The sequence below is a fragment of the Elaeis guineensis genome, chromosome 6, assembly GCF_000442705.2.
Source record: "Elaeis guineensis isolate ETL-2024a chromosome 6, EG11, whole genome shotgun sequence".
Classification (NCBI taxonomy): domain Eukaryota; kingdom Viridiplantae; phylum Streptophyta; class Magnoliopsida; order Arecales; family Arecaceae; genus Elaeis; species Elaeis guineensis.
Window position 1 is genome coordinate 127839636 of NC_025998.2, and position 23025 is coordinate 127862660.

At 40.0% G+C, this 23025-nt stretch overlaps 2 protein-coding genes and 1 long non-coding RNA gene across 4 annotated transcripts; 2 read left to right on the forward strand and 1 right to left on the reverse strand.

Annotated features, from left to right (window-relative positions):
* The first annotated feature begins 302 nt into the window (after nucleotides 1-302).
* On the forward strand, nucleotides 303-620 carry LOC109505986 (E3 ubiquitin-protein ligase MPSR1-like). The gene has a single exon (XM_073260125.1). The coding sequence runs from the start codon at nucleotides 303-305 to the stop codon at nucleotides 618-620; it is 318 nt and encodes a 105-aa protein (XP_073116226.1).
* Nucleotides 621-2275: 1655 nt separating this feature from the next.
* LOC105046659 (uncharacterized) lies at nucleotides 2276-14960 on the reverse strand. Its single transcript, XR_832290.4, has 3 exons — nucleotides 14825-14960; nucleotides 2716-2942; nucleotides 2276-2594 (listed from the first exon to the last, which is right to left on the reverse strand). It is a non-coding gene; the product is annotated as an uncharacterized lncRNA (long non-coding RNA).
* On the forward strand, nucleotides 14952-18762 carry LOC105046660 (uncharacterized). Of its 2 annotated transcripts, none has more exons than XM_010925314.4 (4): nucleotides 14952-15837; nucleotides 16331-16609; nucleotides 17848-18356; nucleotides 18466-18762. In XM_010925314.4, the coding sequence occupies exons 1-4, from the start codon at nucleotides 15446-15448 to the stop codon at nucleotides 18477-18479; spliced, it is 1194 nt and encodes a 397-aa protein (XP_010923616.1). In that variant the 5' UTR covers nucleotides 14952-15445; the 3' UTR covers nucleotides 18480-18762. The 2 variants fall into 2 exon arrangements, with proteins under 2 accessions (XP_010923616.1, XP_010923617.1); XM_010925315.4 differs by having other exon boundaries at nucleotides 16340-16609.
* Nucleotides 18763-23025: the final 4263 nt, after the last annotated feature.

The following is a 23025-nucleotide window of genomic DNA, read 5'->3' on the forward strand; positions in this document are numbered from 1 at the left end:
TAGTGATTTTCCTCGGAGAGAGATCTGTGCACCTCCACCTTCACATCCACAAGTTCTTTGATGGATGTCTAAGGTTGGCCTACCGGCCCAAGTACACTGATTTCAATCGGCCACTTGGTGGATCCATGAGATCTCAATTCCATGATCCCTGATATCCTTTCCCATACTAGCTACAATGATCTGGATACTTGGCGGTTCCGGGAGGAGAAGCTCACCAACTGTGCTGCCAATGCAGGCCCAATGGCTTTCAATGCTGGTGTCCAAGAGCTGGAGCTGACTGTTGAGATATATATATCCGCAACATGGCTCGGCGGCTGCTCAAGGAGGAGCAGGAGATGGTTGAGGTGGTGAGATATATTTCTGAAGAAGGAATTGGAGCAGGGGACTTTGGTGGTGTGCCGGCATCGGACACTCCGATCAAGGAGCTGGAGGTGGTGAAGTATGATGGTGTTGTAGGTGAGTTTCAAGAGAATGAGTGCTCGATATGCTTGGAGGAGTTTGAGTTCGAGATGGAAGTGATTCAATTGCCTTGCAAGCATATCTTCCATGGTGGCTGCCTCACTCAGTGGCTGGAGAACAGTCATCTTTGCCCTCTCTGCCGTTATGAGTTGTGCTTTTAGTGCAAGTGTAATAGGAAGGTGCTGGTCTAAATTTTCTGTCATTTTGTTGTTTTGTTCAAAAGGTTGGATGTTTTGTCTGTTAGATGTGGCTGGACTTGGATTTTGATTACAGGATAGCTTTTATGTCTCAAGTTCATAAAAATATAATAAGATTCTATTATCAAATTTTTGGTTATTTTGATCGAATGGTTTCCATGTCCAATGGTGCTTGAATTCTTGGAGAGATTTGAGTTCCTCTTTAACGGTGGTGAACTGTTCTGCAGGGATTAGAATTGGAAACAATATAGTCCCTTTCAGATTTTCTTCTAGTGACTGAGGTGGTTCGTGTTATTAATAATACAGGAATCAGGAATTCTGTTTTGAGTTACAGTTGATGCTCTTGAAAGGATACTTATTTTTGATCCTATAAGACTTGGATTTGGATAGTCTTTTATTCCCTATTTATTGATGATGGGGATGAGTTCTCCACACATGTAGCTTCTGTTGGTTAATTCAGTTTGAGTTGTATTTGGAGTTCAAAAATATGTTTTTGAATCGGGTTATTGATCCTACATTCATTCAATTCATGCTAGAGTTCCAAGTTATGTTGTTGACAGGGGAGTTCCTCTTTTGCTATTGTTGTAAGTTTTTTCTTTGAATTTTTTTGTTATCTAGTTTGCTTTGTTTGCAGATACTCCTTGGAAATCTTTTATGAACATTTTATTTCATATTTCTGGTGGTGAATGAAATAAAGATTTGTGTTTCACCAAAAAATAATAATAATAATAATAAAGATTTGTGATTTCGTTTAAATGGCTTTGTCCTTGCATTTATGCTTGCTAGTTGCACTGCACAATGATTCCTCCACAGATGCAACCAGTTTGCATGTAAATGTAGCTGTTTATTGAGATTTCTATATATTATCTATTTTTTTGCTTAATATACATGTACATTTTTGTAGCATAGTTTTATTTGGTATCTCTAGCTGGTCTCTAGGGCAAAGATCTGTTGTTTGTATTGGGATCTGTCCCTAGCATAGGCTAATGGAGCTGTTGGATGTGGTTTTTTTAGATTGTTGGATAGTGGATGAGTGGTGTTCTGTTATTGGGCTTGTTGCTCTCTTATATTCTGCCTATTTTTATCTAAGAAGCTGGTATGTTCTGTTTATCAAAAGATATAAATCAAAAGACTTATTCATTCTTTCAGTGGTTGTCTTTCGTATGTATATCTTCCTGCAGATGGCAAACTGGGATTAGATATATGACTTGGTGCTATAGGATTCTCTTGCTGTTCAGTATATGCTGTTTTTTCTTTTATTTGATATCCAGCAGTGCTTGATGTTGCAGAATCTGTATATCTTTGTTGCATTTGGTAAGTGGGCTTCCAATATGTCATAACTCCTTTTTAGTAATATATTTGAAGTACTTTTATTAATATACTGGTTGATTATAAGGCTGTGTCATTGTTCTTTTTGTAAATATGGATATCTTACCTGCTTTATGTTACTGCAGATGCTATCCGGATATTCAATATATTCGCTAAACAGTCTAGTGCACCTTGCGTTTTAATCACATCCTGTGGAAAAGGATGGATACTATAAATTCAGAAAAGAAAACACTTTTTTAATAGAAAAACTAGCATTTAGTATGGAATAATACTTAACAATAGCAGCAACATTCAAATACAAGTTGATCATTTAGTTGTACGCGTGACATATCTCTTGATGGTTGTAAAACAACTTAACCATCAACACATTCTGAAGATTTGAAGGCTTCAGTCACCGCAATCCTCAATAACTACTTTTTGTCTCTCCTGCATTGCTTCAAGCTAAACCCTCATCAATAAGCTCTGGCAAATGTATGTCTGGTAATGGAGCCTTCCTCTTGCTCCTCCACTCACTTCATGTCTTGATGATTTTAGGCATGTCATCAGAGATCTCTCCATCCTTTTTGTAAGTATCCTCCATATCCTCCCCAGCTTCAGAAGGTTGGTCCACTGCAAGACTTTCATGACTTATGAGAGAGAATGGTTTAAACCAGCAATATCACAGAGTCAGAAGCATAATGTACATTTAAAATGAAATCCACATATAGGGCATCCACTTCCAATTTTATACCAATTCTTTTCTCCTTGGAAGCTGAGAGCTCATGAAAATCTTTGCCGCATATATTTGTGGTTGATCAGTTGTCCCAGTCCTCGATTTTAACCTCACTCTAATGGCCTCAGTATTTCCATTAGACATGTCCGCATCAATCGAACAGCTAGACTTCTGAAGCTTAGCATGCATGGCTGGCTAGATGTTGTTATAGTGCCTCCATTAGATGCAATAGCCTCTGCAGTTACCTGTTAAGGGATCCATGGTTATTGTGTGGATATATATATATATATATATATATATATATATATATATATATATATATATATATATATATATATATATATATATATATATATATATATATATATATATATATATATATATGGAGGTCAATTAATTTATGAAGATAAAATAAACTCAGTTTAAATTCCTCAAAATAATCAAGTTGAAATGTAATCGGTTATCCTACAATATTAACTAAGAACCGTTTTAGGCATGATAAATTAGATGGAAGGTTGGAAACAAACAATCTCTAAAAATTTATGCTCCAACAAAACAATCCCTACATCAAATGCAACCGGAGTCTCTCAATAGAATTTTCATAGCCCTTGCACCACTTGAGATCATGGTTGATCAGCTTCTACTGACCTTCCTCCGACTAGAGATGAAAATTCCTGAGGTATCGAAGTCGCATCCCCTCCTTTTTGCACCAGAGAACCAACTGTTGGACTCGACGAGGAAGCCCTTACCACTCCCAAAAGATCACACTCTATGATTCTCGATTCTCCTTTGAAAGAGGAGGAAATCCTTGATTGCTAGTTCTCTATTTTACTTACAAAATAGCCACTTCCAAAATCATGAAACTTAAGTCATGAAATTCCCAAAAATCAAAGCATTCTTATAGGTACTTAAAGCCCACCTCACCTCATCCTTGCGGTTATCTATTTCCAAATCACCCTGTTGCAGCTGGTTTCTGATTGACGCCAGAAGATAAAGGAATGCAGCGCTGGAACAACTTGCAAAAAGTTTGGATCGGAGGATGGTACTCCGACGAGGACCCTCTGATGCTCAAGTCAGAATGCGTAAATAGAGAAGCAGAGTTTTTGAGCTTAATGAAAATGGATTACTTATCTAGGTCCTCGAGATTTGATATTTATAGAGAAGACGACTGTGTAACCATTTTTGGAAGACTGGCCGACTGAATTTGGTACAATGATTATATTGCGATTCTCCGAATCAGATGGTTATACTGGCGAGATTCTTTGGATCAGACAGATATTCCCGCATGATTCTTTAAATCAGGCAGTTACGCTCAGATTGGAATGACAGCTGTGGCCGGTTAGTGCCTGCCTTTTATACTTGGGTATGGTTGATCCGCTTTCAAAAAAAGATCAGAGAGTGTGGCGTGCTAACTAGAAATTGGGACTGATAGCTTTCCAACCAGGACTCGATTAGACGGGTTAATCCGAAAGTCTAACTGATCTGCAGTTGTTATGCTGATCAGAGGTTATCCCATTATGCCAGTTAAATAAGGATCGGATGCATCTAGAGGTCAACCAGCCAATCCTTCGATCGAGGGTCGGAATAGACATTCGACCCGACTATGAGTCGGGCTGACCACAACAATCAGGTCGATCGAGGGATGCCGATATGGACTTGCTAGGTCACAATGGGATTAAGTCTCCATACATCATCGGTCCATTCCAAATTACTCCCAACAGATACTCTCTTACTCCCTAGTCCGAGCTCTGATCAGGCTATGAAAGTATTTATTCTGACATTCTGAATGATCGGGGATGTAAAAAGTCTTTTTAAACTATATGTCTAGATGTAGTTTTTCAAGCGAAAAAATGATCGAACTAATGATGAAATTTTTAAAATATGCACGGACGCCACTTTAGATGCTGCTGTTTTCTGCTAGGATGCATTAAATGTAGAGACCATCAGCCAGTTGTGGAGCTAATGAAGGCTTAACACGTGGTTCATTTTAAGAATTGGTATTGACTTGACATCCTTCAAGAGACATGCGTCCTTCTACTTAAAGGGATGGCTTCTTCTGCTTTATCTCCCCTTATTCTGTTTTATCTATGAAATCTTTTCCTCCTCTGCCATTTTTCTTGCTCCTAAGTTCTCACAGATAGATTTTCTTCTTTCTTCACCATGTGAAGAACTCTTGGAAGATAGTTGCCTCCTTTCGATTTCTTATTTGAAGGTTAGTCCCTCTTACTTTCTTCTTTGGTATTTTCTTCCTTTCATTTTTCTCCTTAGTTCTCTGCTTCCATAGCGGGTTTCGAAAATTCTGTGAGTAAGAGTCCCATGCGAAAGAAAATGAAGGATTCGAAAAATCTTAGGTTCAAAACCAATCCTCAATCCGGACCTGGGGATATTCAATCCAAGTTGACTTTAAGTGACTTAGAGTTGCTCTGAGCTCAATACTCTATTCCGGATAGGTTTCGCCTCAAACTTCCTGATTTCAGTGTCCGAGTCCACGATCCACCTCCAGGCCGATTAGCAGTGTATGAGGAAAATCTTCGAGCAGGTCTTAGGTTTCCCATCTTTCTCTTTATTTTCGAGCTTTTTAGGTTCTATGGGATTGCTTTCTGTTCTGTGTCTCCGAATTCCTTTAGGTATATCATAGGGTTTCTTATCTTCTGCTTCCGAACGGGAGTCCAACCCTTAATTCCTCTCTTTCGAACACGCTTCAAATTAAAAAAACATACATATGCTGATTAGTTGTATGTTTCCTACCAGAGGGGTGCCACTCCCCTAGTCTCTGGTACTCCCTCATCTATTCATGGCTGAAAGAGCCATTTTTTTTTTGTTTCTTATGCTTCGATAGAAGATTGGGGGATTCTGAACTGGGGTCAGATTGAAGCCTCATCCTTGAAGCCCACAGAGTTGAGTGCTGAGGAAAAGAGAGGACTTAGTGATCTTCTGAATCGTAATGCTCTTTATCTGGATGAGCTTTTATCTAATGAATCCCTCTTCTCGACGGGACTTTTTTCTAGCAAACCCAGGAGGTGAGTGGGGTCACTCATGCTTTCTCTCTTTTTCTTATATATATATATAACTTTCTATCCTGACGTTTGTTGAACAATTGTAAAGATGGAACCCTCGGCGAAAGATATTGTAAAATTGAAGGCCTTTCTTCCACGGAAGAGGAAGACACGAGCTGTCGAGATCGAGAGAAGGAAGAAAATAAAGTCTGTCGAGTTCAGCCAAGGGCCTGTGTCCGCTGACCAAGCACTTTCTTCTGAGGTCAGGATAGTTTTGGCAACACCTGCGCCTACTCTGACCTTGACCGCCGACTCTCGAGAAGAGATCGTTGAGCGATCTCAGTTTTTCAAAATTTTTGCTCAAGACGAGTCTTTTAAGAAGGCTGACGATGATGAGGCTCTTTCTGACGATGCTTCGGAGGGCTTATTTTTTCAAAATTGAAAGGTAGTGCAGAAAACTATCGAAAACTCCGTCATTCCAACGAAACTGGAGCAAATGGACAAGATGAGCGTTTTCGGTCAGAGGAAGCTATCCTTGACTATTAGCCATCAGGTATAGCATTTATTCTATTATCCCTTTCTTCTTTTTAATCATGATGTTCCTTCTGACTTGGCCAATTTGAAATGCAGCTACTCCATATTCTTGTCAATCTGTCGGACCGCTCGGCCAGGAAGGCTCAGGCGTCAGAGGTCGAGAAGAAAGCTAAGATGGACGCCCAGGTAGCTCAAACGAAAGCCAAAGAACTGAAGGCTGAGGCCAAGCATCTTCAAAGGGCCCTCAGGCAGGTGAAGTCCGATCTTGCCCTTGTCTTGAAGAGGAAGAGAGAGGAGGAGAAAAGAATTGAGGAACGCATTCAAGATGCCAAGCACTCCTCCATTGAGGAATTCAAGGCATCACCTGCCTTCGCCGAGGAGATGGCTCGAGCGATCGAGGTATTTAGAGTGTCTGAAGAATATCGCAACAACCACGTAACCTTCAATGAGAAAATTTTTCATCAGACCTATAAAGAAGGCTGAGCTGACTGTCGGAAGCTGATAGAGGAGGAGCATCAGGAGCTTAATCTCGCCTTCCTGGACTATGAAGATGAAGAAAAAGATGGCAAGGAAATCCACGCTGTCTCTAAGCTCCCTGCTTTCGAGAAGGAGAAAGTTATCGAGCCACCCTCCTTTTCAACTACTGACGTAGATTCCTCAAAACCTTCTTCAGATATGACTCTCCAAGTAAATATTGGGGATTAAACACGTGCTTTTTGCCCCCTCTCTTGTTTCTTTGTTTGTTTTTTATCCATCTCTATAAGAAACTTTCATTTAATGAAATAAAATTATAAGCTTTTTGAATTTACCGCTCTCAATTGTTTGCATAGTTGGTGGACGACGTTTGTAACATTGGCCTGACAGCTGTTGCTCCTTTACCGGCCACTCCTCTTCCTCCAATGATGGCAGTCGAGATCAAAACTCACATTGAGAGCTTGGAGAAGAAATTTAAATTTTTCGAGAGAAAGGCTGTCAATCAGGGAAAGAGACTGCAAAAAGTTCAAAAGAAACTTGGTGAGGCTGAGAAAGAAGCCAGCATACTCTAACAAGAAGCTCGGTGAGGAGTTGTAGCTCATAGTGCCAAGAAGGCACAATTAATTGAAGAGATATAGAGGATATCCGACGTAGCAAGAAAGAAATCTTGGGATGTGGCGATGAAACTGACTGTATATTATCGTCAACTAACTCTGCTCATAGAGAAATTTATGCCTTAGAGTCCTTGATCAAGTGCAGGAAGTTTGGATAGGCGAGATCCGAGCGTATATTACAAATTCAAGATGAACTCTGCAACGCCAGAGAAGAAATTTCAAAGTTGCAAAAGATGTTAGATAGCATAACGATAGTCGTCACTCCCAAGGATATACAATAGTAAGGTATCCAAGTGACTACTCCCATCACCATTGTCAGCCCAGGAGAATCTCTTCTGGTTACCCATGGCTACAGGTCCCAGTCGAAGGAGCAGGAACCAATAGGTCGATCTTCAGTGGGAGGAGAAAGAGCTGCTTCTTTCCGACCCAATGAACAGCTAATAGATAGTTCTCGATTAATGATCCATATGGTCTTTGCTGGTGGACGTCATTCTGGTTATAGCCTTTGTCGGAATGCAGTTTGAGTTTTATACCCAAAACTTGATCTGTCCGAGTTTTTCAATCTCGATATGGACATGGACGATGCTTTAATGCAGCTAAAAGAGAAGCGAGGGGATACTTACGTATTTTTCGAATTTGTAATTCTTCATAGAGTGCGACGCGTCGAAGATCTCAATGGTGGGGTACTTTTCGAGGTTGATGAAGTGCAACCTACTAACGATGCCCCACCATCTAAGTAGTCAACTCTCTCTCTCTCTCTTTTAATATCAAACAAAGAGCTGATTGGACTCTTGTAAACATTCTTCGTCTGAATGAAGCAATAATTTTTTCAATCATGCATTTATATCTTTTTTCTTTTGCTATTTTTTGAATCATGCTGACTTCATATGATTGCCATAAAATTAAATTTAAATATAAACCGATCAAAAGCTTTTAGTATCTCAAAGCCGATCAGAGGCTGAGTTTGAATATCTCAAGATCAAGTTTGAATATCTCAAGGCCGATCAGAGGTCGAGTTTGAATATCTCAAGATCAATTAGAGATCAAGTTTAAATATCTCAAGATCGATCAGAAGTTGAGTTTAAATATATAAATACCGACACTGACAAATTGAAGCATTCATTCATGCGTATACTTCAGCAAAGTTACAATATTACTGATAATACATGCAAAAATTAACTGAGTTCCACGATCTTTGGAGTGGAGTTCCGTCAAGCCGCTTCAGTTTATAAGTCTCGGGGCGCACTGCTTCATCTACTTAGTAAGGATTTTCTCAGTTGGATGATAGCTTTCCCTGCTTGGTAGGTTGTGAGACTTCAATGCACCGTAGCACCAAATCACTAATCCGAAATTTCTTAGATTTGACTCGAAAATTGTAGTATCGGGCTATCTTTTGTCGGTAGAAAGCCATTCTCATGGCAACTCGTTCTTTACTCTCCTCAACCAGATCAAGGTTGGTTCACAATAATTTCGAGTTGGTGTCCTCATTGTAGTCCTCGATCCTAAAGGAAGGAAGCTCGATCTCAACTGGTATAATGGCTTCGGTTCTGAATACAAGGTTGAATAGAGTTTCACCAGTCAGAATCCTCTGAGTCATTCGATATACCCATAGCACATGATATAATTCATCCACCCAAGACCCCCCAGTTCGATCGAGTCTAGCTCTCAGACCTTGTAAGAGAATCTTGTTCGTCATCTCAGCTTTCCCATTAACTTGTGGGTATCCAACCGAGGTGAAGCATTGTTCAATCCCAAGATCTTCACAAAACTTCTAAAGTCAGAAGCCACTAAACTGTCTACCATTGTCAGTTATCAGCACTCTCGAAAGACCGTAATGGTAAATGATGAATTTTCAGATGAAGTCTTTAACCTTAGCCTCTGTAATACGGGCTAGGGGCTCGATCTCCACCCACTTCGTGAAGTAATCAATAGCCATCAGAAAGAATTTGTACTGATCTGAGGCCTATGGAAAGAGACCCAAAATGTCTATTTCTCACTAAGCAAAAGGCCATGGAGCAGTGATGGGAGCAAGGGGTATCGTTGATTGATGTTGAACATTAGAAATTTTTTGATAGCAATCACACCTTTTAACAAAATCTGAGCCATCTTTTTGCATCGACTGTCAATAATAGCCTTGCCGAAGAATTTGTAAGAAAGAGTTTTTATGTCCAAATGATTTTCACATATTTTCTCGTGGACCTCCCTTGATGCATAGTCTGCTTCGGATGGTCGCAGACACCTCAGAAGTGGAAGAGAGAAGGATTGTTTGTATAACTTGTCATCATGAAGCACATAGCGAGCAACCTGGTTGCAGATTTTTCAAGCTTTCCAACTGTCTGACGATAATTCATCCGATCTGAGGTACTTTAGCAAGGAGTCGATCTAGCAGGGCTCTTCATCAATTTGCTGGATAGCATAAGGTTCCTTCAAGCTTGAGGTTTCCAATACCTCAATGTAAGTGCCTCTTTGAAACTCAGGTGGTATGGAGGCTGCTAGCTTTGACAATGCATCCGCTCGTGTATTTTGCATCTGAGACACCTGTTGGATATCAAAGCTTAAAAAAGATGCGGTTAGTTCTTTCACCTTTTCGAGGTACCTCTTCATGTTTTTCTTTCAAGCTTCATATTCGCCCTTAACTTGCCCTGTCACCAGTTGAGAATCACTGAAGACCTTCACGTACTTGGCTCTCACATCTTTTGCAAGTCTGAGGCTGGCATTCAAAGCCTCATACTCTGCTTTATTGTTGGTAGTTGAAAATTCAAACCGTAGAGTGTACTCTGCCACATCACCCTTCGGTTCAGTTAAAATGATCCCGGCTCCTGATCTCGATGAATTGGAAGACCCATCCACATGAAGAATCCACTGGTCCTCAAGATCAAGATCCGTAGTTATTTGTTCCTCTAGCACTACCGAGCTACCTTCTGCAGCCTCCGATCTCTCCTTGTCAGGGATGGTGTACTCAAGGATGAAGTCCGTCAAGACCTTAGCTTTAATTGAAGATCTTGGATGGAACTTATTGTCAAACTCAGAGAGCTGCAAGGCCCATTTTGCAATCCATCCCGACGTATTCGAACGGTGAAAGACTACCTTGATCGATTGATTTGTAAGCAATATTATAGTATGAGCTTGAAAATAGGGTCGGAGCTTTTTTTTCGTGATGACTAGAGCGAATATTAACTTCTCCAACTTTGTATATCTGATTTCTGCATCCTGAAGGACTTTATTTGAGTAATATACCGATTTTTGAATTCATCCTTCTTTTCGGATAAAAATCGAACTAATTGCTGTTGGAGATATGGCAAGATAAAGTAGCGATTCTTCTCCTGGCTGGGGCTTTGTAAGCAAGGGTGTCGAGCTGAAGTATTGCTTCAATTTCTCATATGTTTTCTGACACTCAATCATCTATTGGAAGTCCTTTGGCTGCCTAAGGGTTTAAAAAAAAAAGTAGACATCTCTCAACCGATCTAGAGACGAAATGATTGAGGTAAGCAATCTTTCCAGTGAAGCACTAGACTTCCTTTATATTTTTTGATGGGGATATCTCCAGAATCACCTTTATCTTCTCTAGATTTACTTCAATTCCTCGTCAGGAGACCATAAATTTGAGGAACTTTTCAGAGCTAACTCCAAAAGCACATTTCGTGGGATTCAATCGCATCTGGAAGCGATACAAGATGCTGAAGGTTTCTTGGAGGTCGGCTATGTGATTCTGGGTTGCTCGATTTTTTATCAACATATCATCCATATAGACCTCCATGTTGCGACTGATTTGATCTTTGAATATTTTATTCACCAGTCACTGGTATGTCACCCTTGCATTCTTTAGCCCAAAGGGCATCACTTTGTAACAGTAGAGCCCAGAGTCAGTAATAAAGGCCATTTTCTCTTCATCCTCAGATGCCATCCAGATTTGGTTATAGTCAAAGAAGGCATCCATGAAGGTGAGGAGCTCGTGCCCAAAAATGACATCCATCAATTGACTATTCGAGGAAGAGGATAACTATCTTTGGGGCAGGCTTTGTTCCAATCAATGAAGTCGATGCACATGCATTATTTTTTGTTCGCCTTCTTGACTAGCACCACGTTGGCTAGCCAATCAGGATAAATTGCCTCTCGAATGAAATCAGCCTTGACGAGCTTGTCTACTTCCTCAGTAATCATTTTTTAGCACTCTGGGGCAAAGCTTCTCTTCTTCTACTTTATAGGATGAAAAGTTAGATCTACCTCCAAATGATGGGTCATCACCCTCAAATCTATGCCAGGCATATCTGTCGCTGCCCAAGCGAATAAGTCTGTATTTTTCTGCAAAAGAGCAGTTAGTTGAGCTTTAGTTATCTGATCCACAGATAATCCGATCTTCACAGTTTGATGAAGATTTTCTTTCCTCAAAGGGATCTCCACTAGATCCTCGGACGGCTGAGCATGCTCCTCAACCAGATCATCGTGGGCGTCCAAACCTATTGGGAGTTCAGGTTGGGATGCCGCCAGTTGTTCCTTCACCTGTAGCTTAGCAGCAAAGTACTGTCGGACTATTGTTTGATTATCTCAGACTTGTCCCACTCCCGCCTCCATCAGAAACTTCATCATTAAATGGTAGCTTGACACTGCTACCTTCAGTGCCCCTAGACTTGGTCGACCAAGAATTATATTGTAGGCTGACGGTAGGTCAAGCACAAGAAAATCAACATGGATGGTCACTTGTTTGGACTTGGTTCCCACCGTAAGAGGTAGTGTTTTAGTTTTCTCTGGAATTATCAAACTCCTGGAGAAATCTTGGATAGGAGTACTAAATTTACTTAGCTGTTCTAGAACAAATTCCATTGCAGTGAAGGCAGCAAAGTATAAAATATCGACTGAGCTTTCATTATCAATAAAAATGCAGTGTACATTATAGTCAGTGATGTTAGCAGTAATAACTACCGCATCATTATGCGAAGTTTGTACACCTTCAGCATTTTGTTCAGTGATGACTATTGGTTCCTCGAGCCAAGGTTTTTTTACCGCATGCGACTCCACTGATCCAGTTATCATGTTAATTTCACCTCGCAGGGGTCGATCTTCTACTATCGCCTGCCCCTCAGCCTGTGGTTGTGTTGGAGCCAGTTGAGGTTGAGGCTGAGGAGGCTGGTGCTATCGCTGCTGAAATGTGGAGCATCTCTGCCGCTGCTATTCAGCCCTTGGAGGATATCAGCGCAGAGGACCTTCTCATCGGATGAACCGATCTAGCCTCCCTTCTCGGAACATACGCTCAATTTTCTCCTTGAGCTAGTAACAATCTTCAGTATCATAGCCGTGGTCACGATGATAGAAGCAATACTTGTCCGGATTGCGGCACCCCAGGTATGTTCGCATCTTTGCGGGTGGAGGCAGCTCAGCTCGTGCTTCCATTAAGATCTCTCTTCTTGAAGTGTTCAACGGAGTGAGATTACCAAATCGCCTCTGAGGTAAATGATTCCTCTTTGGCGAAACATATCTTCTCATCAGTGGGGACCTTGAGCGGTGGCGATTTTCACTATTTTGCTTGGACGAGTGAGCCCCGCTCTGCTCTTGATTTCCCACAGCTGGGGTTGCTCGAACGGTTTCCTCCATCAAAGAATCTTCTAATCAGGCATATTTCTCTGTTCGAGCCAATATTTTTGAAAAATTCTAGGAAAAAGTCTTCAACAGCGACTGTTTGAAGTCGTCCATCAATAATCCACTCTTCAGGGTGGACATTGCGACCAAGTGATCTAGGTCGCGAACTTTCAACATAACTCTGTTGAAACAAGCCACGTAGGATCGAATGGACTCGCCGTCCTTCTGCTTGATAGTCTGGAGGTAGTCCGAATGCTTCTGCTGCCGCCGACTGGTAATGAAATGAGCAGCAAAGGCCTGGCTTAACTGTTGAAAAGAGTGAATAGAAGCCGGCTTCAGATTGGAATACCAATATCGAGCTGTCCCCTTCAAAGTGGAGAGAAAGGCCTGGCACAGGATAGCGTCAAAAGTATCCTAAAGAAGCATAACTGTTCGAAAGTAGTTGATATGATCGGTGGGGTCTGTGATCCCATCGTAGCTCTCCAGCTGAGAAACCTTGAAGTTTGGTGGGATAGGCTCCTAGAGAATACTTGCCACAAAAGGCGGTTCAGAATCAAACCCATTGGATGATGCTGATGAGTTGTTGCAGATCTGCTGGATCTTTTGATCCATTTCTCAAAATCTTCGCTCGACTTCCACATTTAAGTTGGTATGCTCTTCAGAGTGCGGAGGTGATCGCCGGTCGGGGGTTGAATCATGCCCCAACGGAGAACTCAGAGACTGCTGTCTCCTTGGTTCTCCGATCTGATCCACAGCCATTCACTGGGCTGGAGGGATCTAGATTTGAGTCGCCGATTGAGGTGCCAGTGGAGATTGAATCACTGCCTAAACGATAACCGTGAGTTGCTGCACCTGCTAAAAAAGCAGGTTGAACTACTCCACGTCATCGCTGTGGGATGCTGTGCCGGTGCAGGAACTTCCACCGTCGGAGGTACAGGGGCAGAATGATTTATCTCATACTGCACCTGACAGAAAGTGGAGGTGTTGGCTCGTCGAGAGGATGTCCTGCGTGGAGCCATCATTAGGAGTTTTTGATTTGTCTGCTTCTTTTATAGGACCAGAGATTTGGCCCTTTCTCTATCTATTGTGACTGGTTTCTGATTAACACCAGAAGATAAAAGAACGCGGCACTGGAACAACCTGCAAAAAAATTCGGACCGGAGGATGGTGCTCAAGTCAGTATGCGCAAACAGAGAAGCAGAGTTTCTGAGCTTAATGGAAATGGATTACTTATCTGGGTCCTCGAGGTTTGGTATTTATAGAGAAAACGACTGTGCAACCACTTTTGGAAGACTGGCTGACCGAGTCTGGCGCAATGATTTTGTCGTAATTTTCTGAATCAGACGGTTATACCGGCGAGATTCCCCAGATCAGATGGATATTCCGATATGATTCTCCGAATCAGGCAGTTACGCTCAGATAGAAATGATAGCTGTGGCCGGTTAGTGCCTGTCTTTTATACTTGGATCTGATTGATCCACTTCCAAAGAAAGATCAAAGAGTATGGCATGCCAACTAAGAATTGGGACCGATAGCTTTTCGACCAGGGCTCGATTAGACGGATTGATCCGAAAGTCTAACTGACCTGCAGTTATTATGCTTACCAGTGGTTGTTCCATTATGCCAGCCAAATAAAGATCGGATGCGTCTGGAGGTTGACTGACCAATCTTTCGACCAAGGATCGGAACAGACATTCGACCCGACTATGAATGGGTCGACCACAACAATCAGACCGACCGAAAAATACCGATATGGACTTGTTAGGTCATAATGGACTTAAGTCTCCATACATCACCAGTCCATTCTAAATTATTTTAAATATATTTAAATATTAATATTATAAAATTATTTTTTTAAAATAATAAATAATATTTCTGAACCGTGTATAAAAAAATTTACTATATTTTTTTTCCACAGCAATAAAACACACTTACCTCCAGCTTCCAACGTGCATTTGTTCTCTCGTCTTCCCATGCTAACTCTTGTCCCCTTTGGTGCAAATAGAAGGCCGTGGATAAGGGACAAGTAATAATTAGACGTGGATATGGGGGCACCGTGAGAGGATAACGTTCACAACCTTTCGTTCCCAGAATACCCCCACTCCATGTTATATCCCCATTCTGCCCCCACGATGACGAAAATTTCTCAAATGCCCCCACAAAGTTTCCAAACATTACTCCCTTCCGCTCCTCCTCCCCAGATTCTATTCCTCAAATGCCCCTCCCCCCTCCCACCGCCTCTGTACGGCCGATTCCGGCTGCCGGAGCTCGATCCTCCGACGTATTCCGACGATCTCGATGGAACTTTCACAATCCCTCTGTCCTTATTCCAATCCAATTATCGATGGTCTTCTTTCTGATCCGTTCGACTTTGAATTTTTGTGCAGTTTTCCTCGATTTTTCTCCCAATTTATGATCCTCTTCGTTTTCCTCGATCCCTCGATTGCTATGAAGTAACTGAAATTGGATTCGGATCCGGATTCTGGGTATAGGTGGGAGAATTTTGGATTAGAGAGAGAGAGCTAGAATTAGGGCTAGGCCTTCCCATATTTGGGTATGGCGGGAGAAAAGGCGAAGCTCCTCTGTAGCTTTGGCGGCGAATTTATAAGCCAGCAGGGGAAGCCCTTCTATGTAGGGGGAAAAACTAGGCTGGTGTCGATCGATCGGTCTGTAAGCTTCCGATCCCTCCTATCGAAGATGTCGGAGCTCTACGATGCCGATCCGAGCTCATTGGATATCAAATTTCAGCTCCCCGACGGCGGCCTCGAGTCGCGGCTCGTGTCGGTGGAGACTGATGATGATGTGAGGAATATGATGGAGGAGTTCGATTCTAATCGGAAAATTCCAATCTTTTTGTTCACTGATAAGACTCAAAACACGGACGATGATGAGATTGCTGTCGAAGACGATGTGCCTTATCTCGAAGCAGCTGCAACAGAGACCGTCAGGTATTGCACCTAACTCACAAGAGCAGTTCATTTATATTTTTGTGAAAAAAAATATCTTTTTTTTTTTGGAGAAGCGTATTTGTTGGATCCTGTATGAGCTTAAGTTGCAAATTCTTCTTTCTTTGTGAATATTATTGAATTTTATATAGATTGTTTGAATCTGAATTGTGTAAGTGGTATCACGAATGGTATGTTCCTCCATAAAAAAATCAATTGGTAATTTTATAGAATTAATGACCCATAATAAAAAAGTTTTCCACAAAATAATTCGACTATAATCTGAAAGATTACTTATTCTTTTTATTTAATTCAATTATAGTTGCTCTTGCCAGAATTTTTTTAAAAAATTTTACCTGAATCACAACCCAAAGTTTCATAATTATCGTCGCATTTGTCTAGTCGCTTATCTTTGTAACTTTAGAAAAATATTTATTTTACCTGTTGTTCTTTATTCTGGATTTTGTTGAATTGCTAAAGATTTTTCATAAAAAAGAAACTACAGAGAGATGACAAGTGTAGCAGCTGAAGAGCCACTTGAGAGCCAAAGTGGTCGGAGCACTTCGGCAACATCTGCCAGAAGAGATTATGGTAGACACTCATTAGTTGGTCCAAGCATGTCTGGAGAGAGATTTCGAAGAGAATCACAGTCATTAGTTGTTGGTCAGGAATACGAGGATGTGCAGACATTTCGAAATGCACTGACGAGTGCTGCCATTGCCGCTAATTTTGAGCTTCACATGATCCGGTCAGACCAGCGTCGTGTTACAGCCAGGTTACAGCTAGCATCATATCTATATATGTATAAGTTATCATTATATTACTAAATTTTTATGAACGAAAACATAGTTTTGTTTCAAATCATTTGATGAAGATTGGATGGTCAACCTCCCAGCCTTCTGGCCCAGAGTTCTAGCACAAGCTGCATATTTTTATTTGCCTATGAAAGTGCCAGTCTTTACAATCCTATCTCAAATTTACTCTCACGATTGTCACCTAATTAGAACAGTTCAGAGAGAAACATTCTGCTAAGAGCATCAACAATTTAAGTGGATAAAATACAAAGATGTCCTTTTGCTTCAGAGTCTGTCTCGGGATACATTTTTCCAATGCTTACTGGAAAAGATTAAGGTGAACCTATTTGTATTTTGAGCTTTCTCCATATGTTATTTTTATTAAAAGCTTTTTCATTGCACCCTATATTTTTCGAACCTATGTCTAATGCACTCGCCATCTGAACTGATTTCCAAAGTTAGATCTTAAGCTTGGATCTGGCCTCTTATCCTATCAACTATCTTTCTAGAAAGTAGAAACACCCTATATAACAAACCTCTGCCAAAATTTCTAATGAACCCTATTCTTGTTGTTGTGCTTATGTCTTTCTAAAACCAAATAATTTAAAATCCTTGGCTACAAGGAATTTTCCTATTTTAACCAACTACAACTTTATAGTGTCTTCCTTCAATCCCCTTAGTTTATGGCTTATTTTTCTATGTTGCTTTCATTTAACTTATAAGACCATGACTGATCAAAGTGCAGAAAAGAACAGTCTTTCCTACTCACATGTGACACAAAATGCAAATGAAATTGCCCTTTTTAAACTACCTTTTTTGTTTAATGTTCTAACATTTTCTCCTACTGCTTTATGCAAGGGGCCCCTTCTACCTCCATGTCCAACCCCAAAACCTTGTCACACTTGTCTTAGTTACAAATTCTTTAGTTATTTCCTTTAGATAGCCAATGTGAAACCTTCCAGGCTTTCCTCTATAGTCTATATTCTAATTCTTGCAACCCATCCCATCTATCCTCCTCTTTGTTCATCTTATTAAATTACCACCGGGAAACCTGAAAGCCAATTCCCTCAACATGCCCATCACAACTCACGTTTCTATCTTGTAATCACATTTCTGAGCTTGCTTTTCACTGAAGTGGCTTATATGTTGTGGCTTCTTGAATCAATGTTTGTCATGTTATCATGTCGCTAAGAACTTAATTTCTGGATGTATTTCACAGGTGTGCAGCAGAAGGATGCATGTGGCGTGTGCATGCATCAAAACTCCCCCAAGTCAGCACATTTAGAATAAGGACCTTAACACCAGAGCACACTTGTGTAAGATCAGAAGATGCTGGCCACCGACAGGCAACTGCAAAGTGGATTGCCAATTGCATAAGAGACAAGCTTCGGCAAAATCGAAACTATAAGCCAAGGGAAATTTTGAATGATATACACCGGGAGTATGGGGTGCTTATTACATACAAGAGGGCTTTCCTTGGCAGGGAAAAGGCATTGGAAGAGCTAAGTGCTGAGCCAGCAAGGAATATGGTTCCCATAGAGGGCAGTTATGAGGCTATCATGGAGAACCATTCAGAAGTTCAAACATGGGGTGAGATACATGATCCCCCAAGAAAGAAACGGGCTTATAGACCCCATCAACCCAAGGAAGTGCGACCATTGCACTGTACTCGGTGTAATCAGATTGGGCATAATAGAAGGACTTGTATGGGAGCTGAATCAATGCAAGGTTGAGCTTATTCCTTGTTATCTTGATTTATTTTCTAATGGATTATTTCTCTTGTATGTTAGCATCTTGCAGTTTCTTTTTGCTAAAACACTCTTGCATTTCCTTGCAGATGGACTCAGTTAGAGCATATGTATCAGCAAGATAGCCTGTTTCAGTAAAGTTACAATATATAGATGTTCCATGGTCCTCAGCCTTCATATTGCTGGTGTGATGATTATTCATGCTTCCAAAAAGCTACTAATAGTCTTTATAAGCATTCTTTGAGGTGGAGACTATCAGCTTGTATCCATTCTTTCTTTCCCTCAAGACAATTAAATTAAATAGTTTCAGTAACTGTATCATATGGCATATGTACATTCAGCTACGGGATATAGACAACAGTAAAGAATGTTCTGCAGTTATTATAGTTTGCTGTAAACTTTCAAATTTACTGTCGATTGGAAAATAGATTTAAGGTTTTCAGAAAACCCAAAAGATCTCAAAGTTTTCCTGAAAATATGGGAATGACTATTTCAAGTGACTACTGCAATAGATACTTTAGCTAAATATCTTCTAAACCATATCTGCGAACTGGTTCAATTGTCCAAAGTGATAAGATTTATGCACTTAATGGAGGTCCGTTTCATAAGAAATAGAGGCATACTTCTATAATTCTATTAGATATAAATATAGAAATTAGAAAATTTTATTTTATTTGAAAAATAGATATTTTTATTTTTATTTGAACTTTATTTTTATTCCGAGTCTCTGACTGTAAGATTAGAATTTGATGAGGACTTTAATATTTTATTTCTATGCAGGCTTTTATTGGAATTTGTGTCTGTATAAAACTATTGAGTTATTGAGATTTAAGAATATTGAGTTGCCTTCTGCCTCTCCTTTCTAATCTTTTCTTCCCTCTTCTCTCTCCTCCTCCTGTCCTGCATTGGTTGGTATCAGAGCATGCTATCCTTCCTGTCTCCTGAGCTGACCTGCATCAGCATTGACACATCTAATGTCAGCAAAAAATAATGAGGTAAACCTGGCTGCAGCTCAAAACAGGCAATGCTGAACTTTTAGAGGTAAGACAGGATACAGCTAGCCATCTGGTGATGGAATGATGGGCTCAGTACCTATTCTAAATTGAATTAAATTATCACTAAACAGTTGGTGTCTTTGATCTCATTAGAAGTTGAGAACATCATACACATTATTATTTTGCCTGGCTTGTTGTGTGATGGAAATTTCACATTATTATCTTTCTTCCATAAGCCTTGAGAAAATGCCCTTCCGTGACAGATGCTTAGAGAGAACAAGACAAGAACCCCGGATTTACAAAGGATTGCCCATTCTGGGAGCCTGGGTGGGATCAACACTGAAGTCATCCTTTATGATGAGATAAACCAAGGCAAGGTCTTTTGCAGGCAAGAATGGATTGTGAAACAGCATCCCTTGGTGCAGTGGACTCCGCCATATCCAGGCCATGCTGACTCACCTGGGACACCAGCTATGCTTATCCCTCGTCCAACAACTTTCAAATTTAAGTGAAACATATAATGAGACCACTCTATTATTGAATAACTACAGCCACACAGAAACACCTCAAGTGCTTGGAGCTTCTATAACTTAAAGTCACTTCGGCTGCAAATTGAGTTGCAGCGTTACTGCTGCACTTTTGAAATAGACTTAAAATTTTACTTGCAGGTAGATGCTAGAAGAGACAAATTACCATACTTTGATTCACAAATGGTCCAGTTATATGTAACAAAATATATTAGCTCCAACAAATCTAGAATCTTACACTGAAAAGAACATTAGGGGAAAAAACCTATTAATTTGATGCTTTATTATTATTCTTGGGACTGAAAAGTGACAACCATTAAAGATGCTAGCTAAGAGCAACAAAAATGCTCCATATTGGTGTAATGTTCTCCTTTTTTTTTTTTTTTTTGGAACGAGATCTTCGAACAATTTTTTCTTCCAAAAGGCCACTTGATCTTGTCGACTTTAGGTGGTGGTGCCAACTGACTTGGTTGGTAAAACCATTGAGAATGGTGCATACTATTTCATACTGATCATATAAGTTCACACTGATCATGTGATGAGAAAGTCTCTTTCCAAACTATGCACCAGCTAACCTCCACTGAGCCCTTGGAGCATTTGGTGAACCTCCATGCTGGCAGTGCAACGCATGGTCCCACCAAAGTCCAAACTCTAATGTGATCCAAAGCCAGTTTCCGTGTGGACGACGTTGCACCTCCAAGCTGCCTTCCACATCTCATTCAGCTTGCATTCCAAGGCGTTTGAGCCCCACCACGAAGTGGACTCTCCTTATCGTCCAACATTTCCACCAAGAGTTTCTCTCACGGACCCTTAAACCCTACGGTAAGCTATGGTCCCCTCACTCTCCATCTTTGGACCAGGAATAGCAAGGGGTCAGGAGACTCTTACCTATATATCTGCTTCACGCTTATCGTGGAATAGGACGGGATGGGCAGAGTTTCGGGGCGAAATAGGTCGGATAGAGTTAAACAGGATGAGTAGGATAAATCATGTTTGGTAAAAATATATAAAAAGTTTTTCATACAAATCAATTATTTTTGCTCTAAAGAAGATATATATATATAGAGAGAGAGCGTCAAGTTAGAATCAGATCGATCGGATCTCGACTCAGATCCGATCCAGTCAAAACTCTATAATAAGAGTTCTACATCAATGATCCAAACCGTTGAATGAGATCTATTATCTCAAAATTACTTGCACACAAAAAATCATATGATTTGAAAATTCTAATATGTGTATCAAATGATCAAAAATTGGACAGACTAAATAAAATTGAATTAGATATATTTTTTGATTACTTGATGCATAGACTAGGAGTCTTCAAAATATATATGATTTTTTATGTATAAATAATTTTGAGGTAGTAGATCACATACATCCATTACAGATTAGATAAAACCCATCCTATTCAAATCGGATAACCGATGAGATGCAATAAATTGCCATCCCTGCTTTAGACTGAAATTTTTTATATCTTGGAGGTGGTTTGCAAGTCACACATGTTAGCTTTAAATGATCCAAGAGTCGCTTCACATGCTTTAAAAATGGTTGAGTTCATAAAACAAAGGGTGTATAAATTGATGAAAAAAGTTATCTTTCTCAGACTTGGATGATCGGAGATTAGTTTATTTGAGCATTTTACTCAATCATTCAATGAGCCCTTATATTAATAGCTCATTGGTAAAAGAGCATCCAAGCTGGGGGACCATGTTGACAAATCCATCCACTTCTTGGCTACATTTTTTTTTCCTGGCCCTTCAATCCCTATCAGCTTACCTACTCTATAACCATTACAACTAGCTTTGTACTGGCTGTCTTCCGTCGGTTTATGGAATCCCACTGTAGCCTTATTTTGTTTAGGAGCACATTCCTCTGTTATGACTTAGGTCAGTTTATTCTTTCCTATATCCCGAAATGGAGGCATGTGTACAAGCCCTTCACCTAAACGAGTTTCCTCATATCTTCATCATGGTACATGAATACGAGTGATTCTTTATCTTTAACAATAAATTTTCAGAAATGATTTTATCTAGTCATGTTAGATGGTATCGATGACGTATTCTGTCACCTTTGCTGATTGGATACTCCCTACCAAAAATTTTGTCGAGCAATACAGTATTAAAAGCCTCGCTAGGCATATTGTAAAGTCATCCTATGATTTAAAAGGCATATGATTCCCTTGGCCATGATGAATCTTGCATTTACTCGAGTCTCTCCCTCTCCCTCTCCCTCTCTCTCTACTATTAGATTTGGCAAAGTGAAGTGTACCAAAAAATGTTTTCTATATTCATATAGTCTCTAGTAATCCACAATAGGTCTGGTCCATAATAGCTGATGATTGCGGTCAACTACAACTACATACTTATCAACAACTTTATTCCATTTTCATTTCTTATAAATAAGAGTCTTTTTTAGCATGTGTTTGTGCTTCATTTTCACAACTAGCTTTTTTACATCGATCTTCAAATTAGTAATTATGAAGATTTTGCTTAAAACACATTCTTTAAATGGTTGTGCAAAATTTAACGATTGCACCATAATTATTAAGGTTATTGGCAAGATGAAGAATGCATATCATGTAGACTCATTTATATTGCCAATTAATAGTGAATCATATCAAATAAGCCAATTTTGATCTTTGGGATGCCAACTTTCCTACAACCTCCCTGAACGAATGTTCTCTCTTATTCTATCCCCACACATTACATCATGTTGTCCATGCGAGGTCAAATTGTCAACTTCGCTTTTCATGGTTCATCATGTTAAACATGTTTCGGAAAGATTTTGTTGGATAAATGCAGTTTCCTTTATGTTTCGGATAAACCTAAAAGAATCAAAAATTTCTTCCAACAACTATTACAATGATAATAACCAGGCAACTGCCAACTTTCACTACAACCTACACCTTTTTGAATGGTGTAATCTCTAGAGATCCACCCTTAGACACTAGCAACATATTAATATTAATATATATATATATATATATATATATATATATATATATATATAGTGCATAACCTATGTCACCATGGCACTCCAAGTAGACTTCCTTCAAAATATGATCATCATAGCTAATCCAAGATAGCAACGGTCGCTATGGTGGTGGTTCGATATTGGATTTATGAAC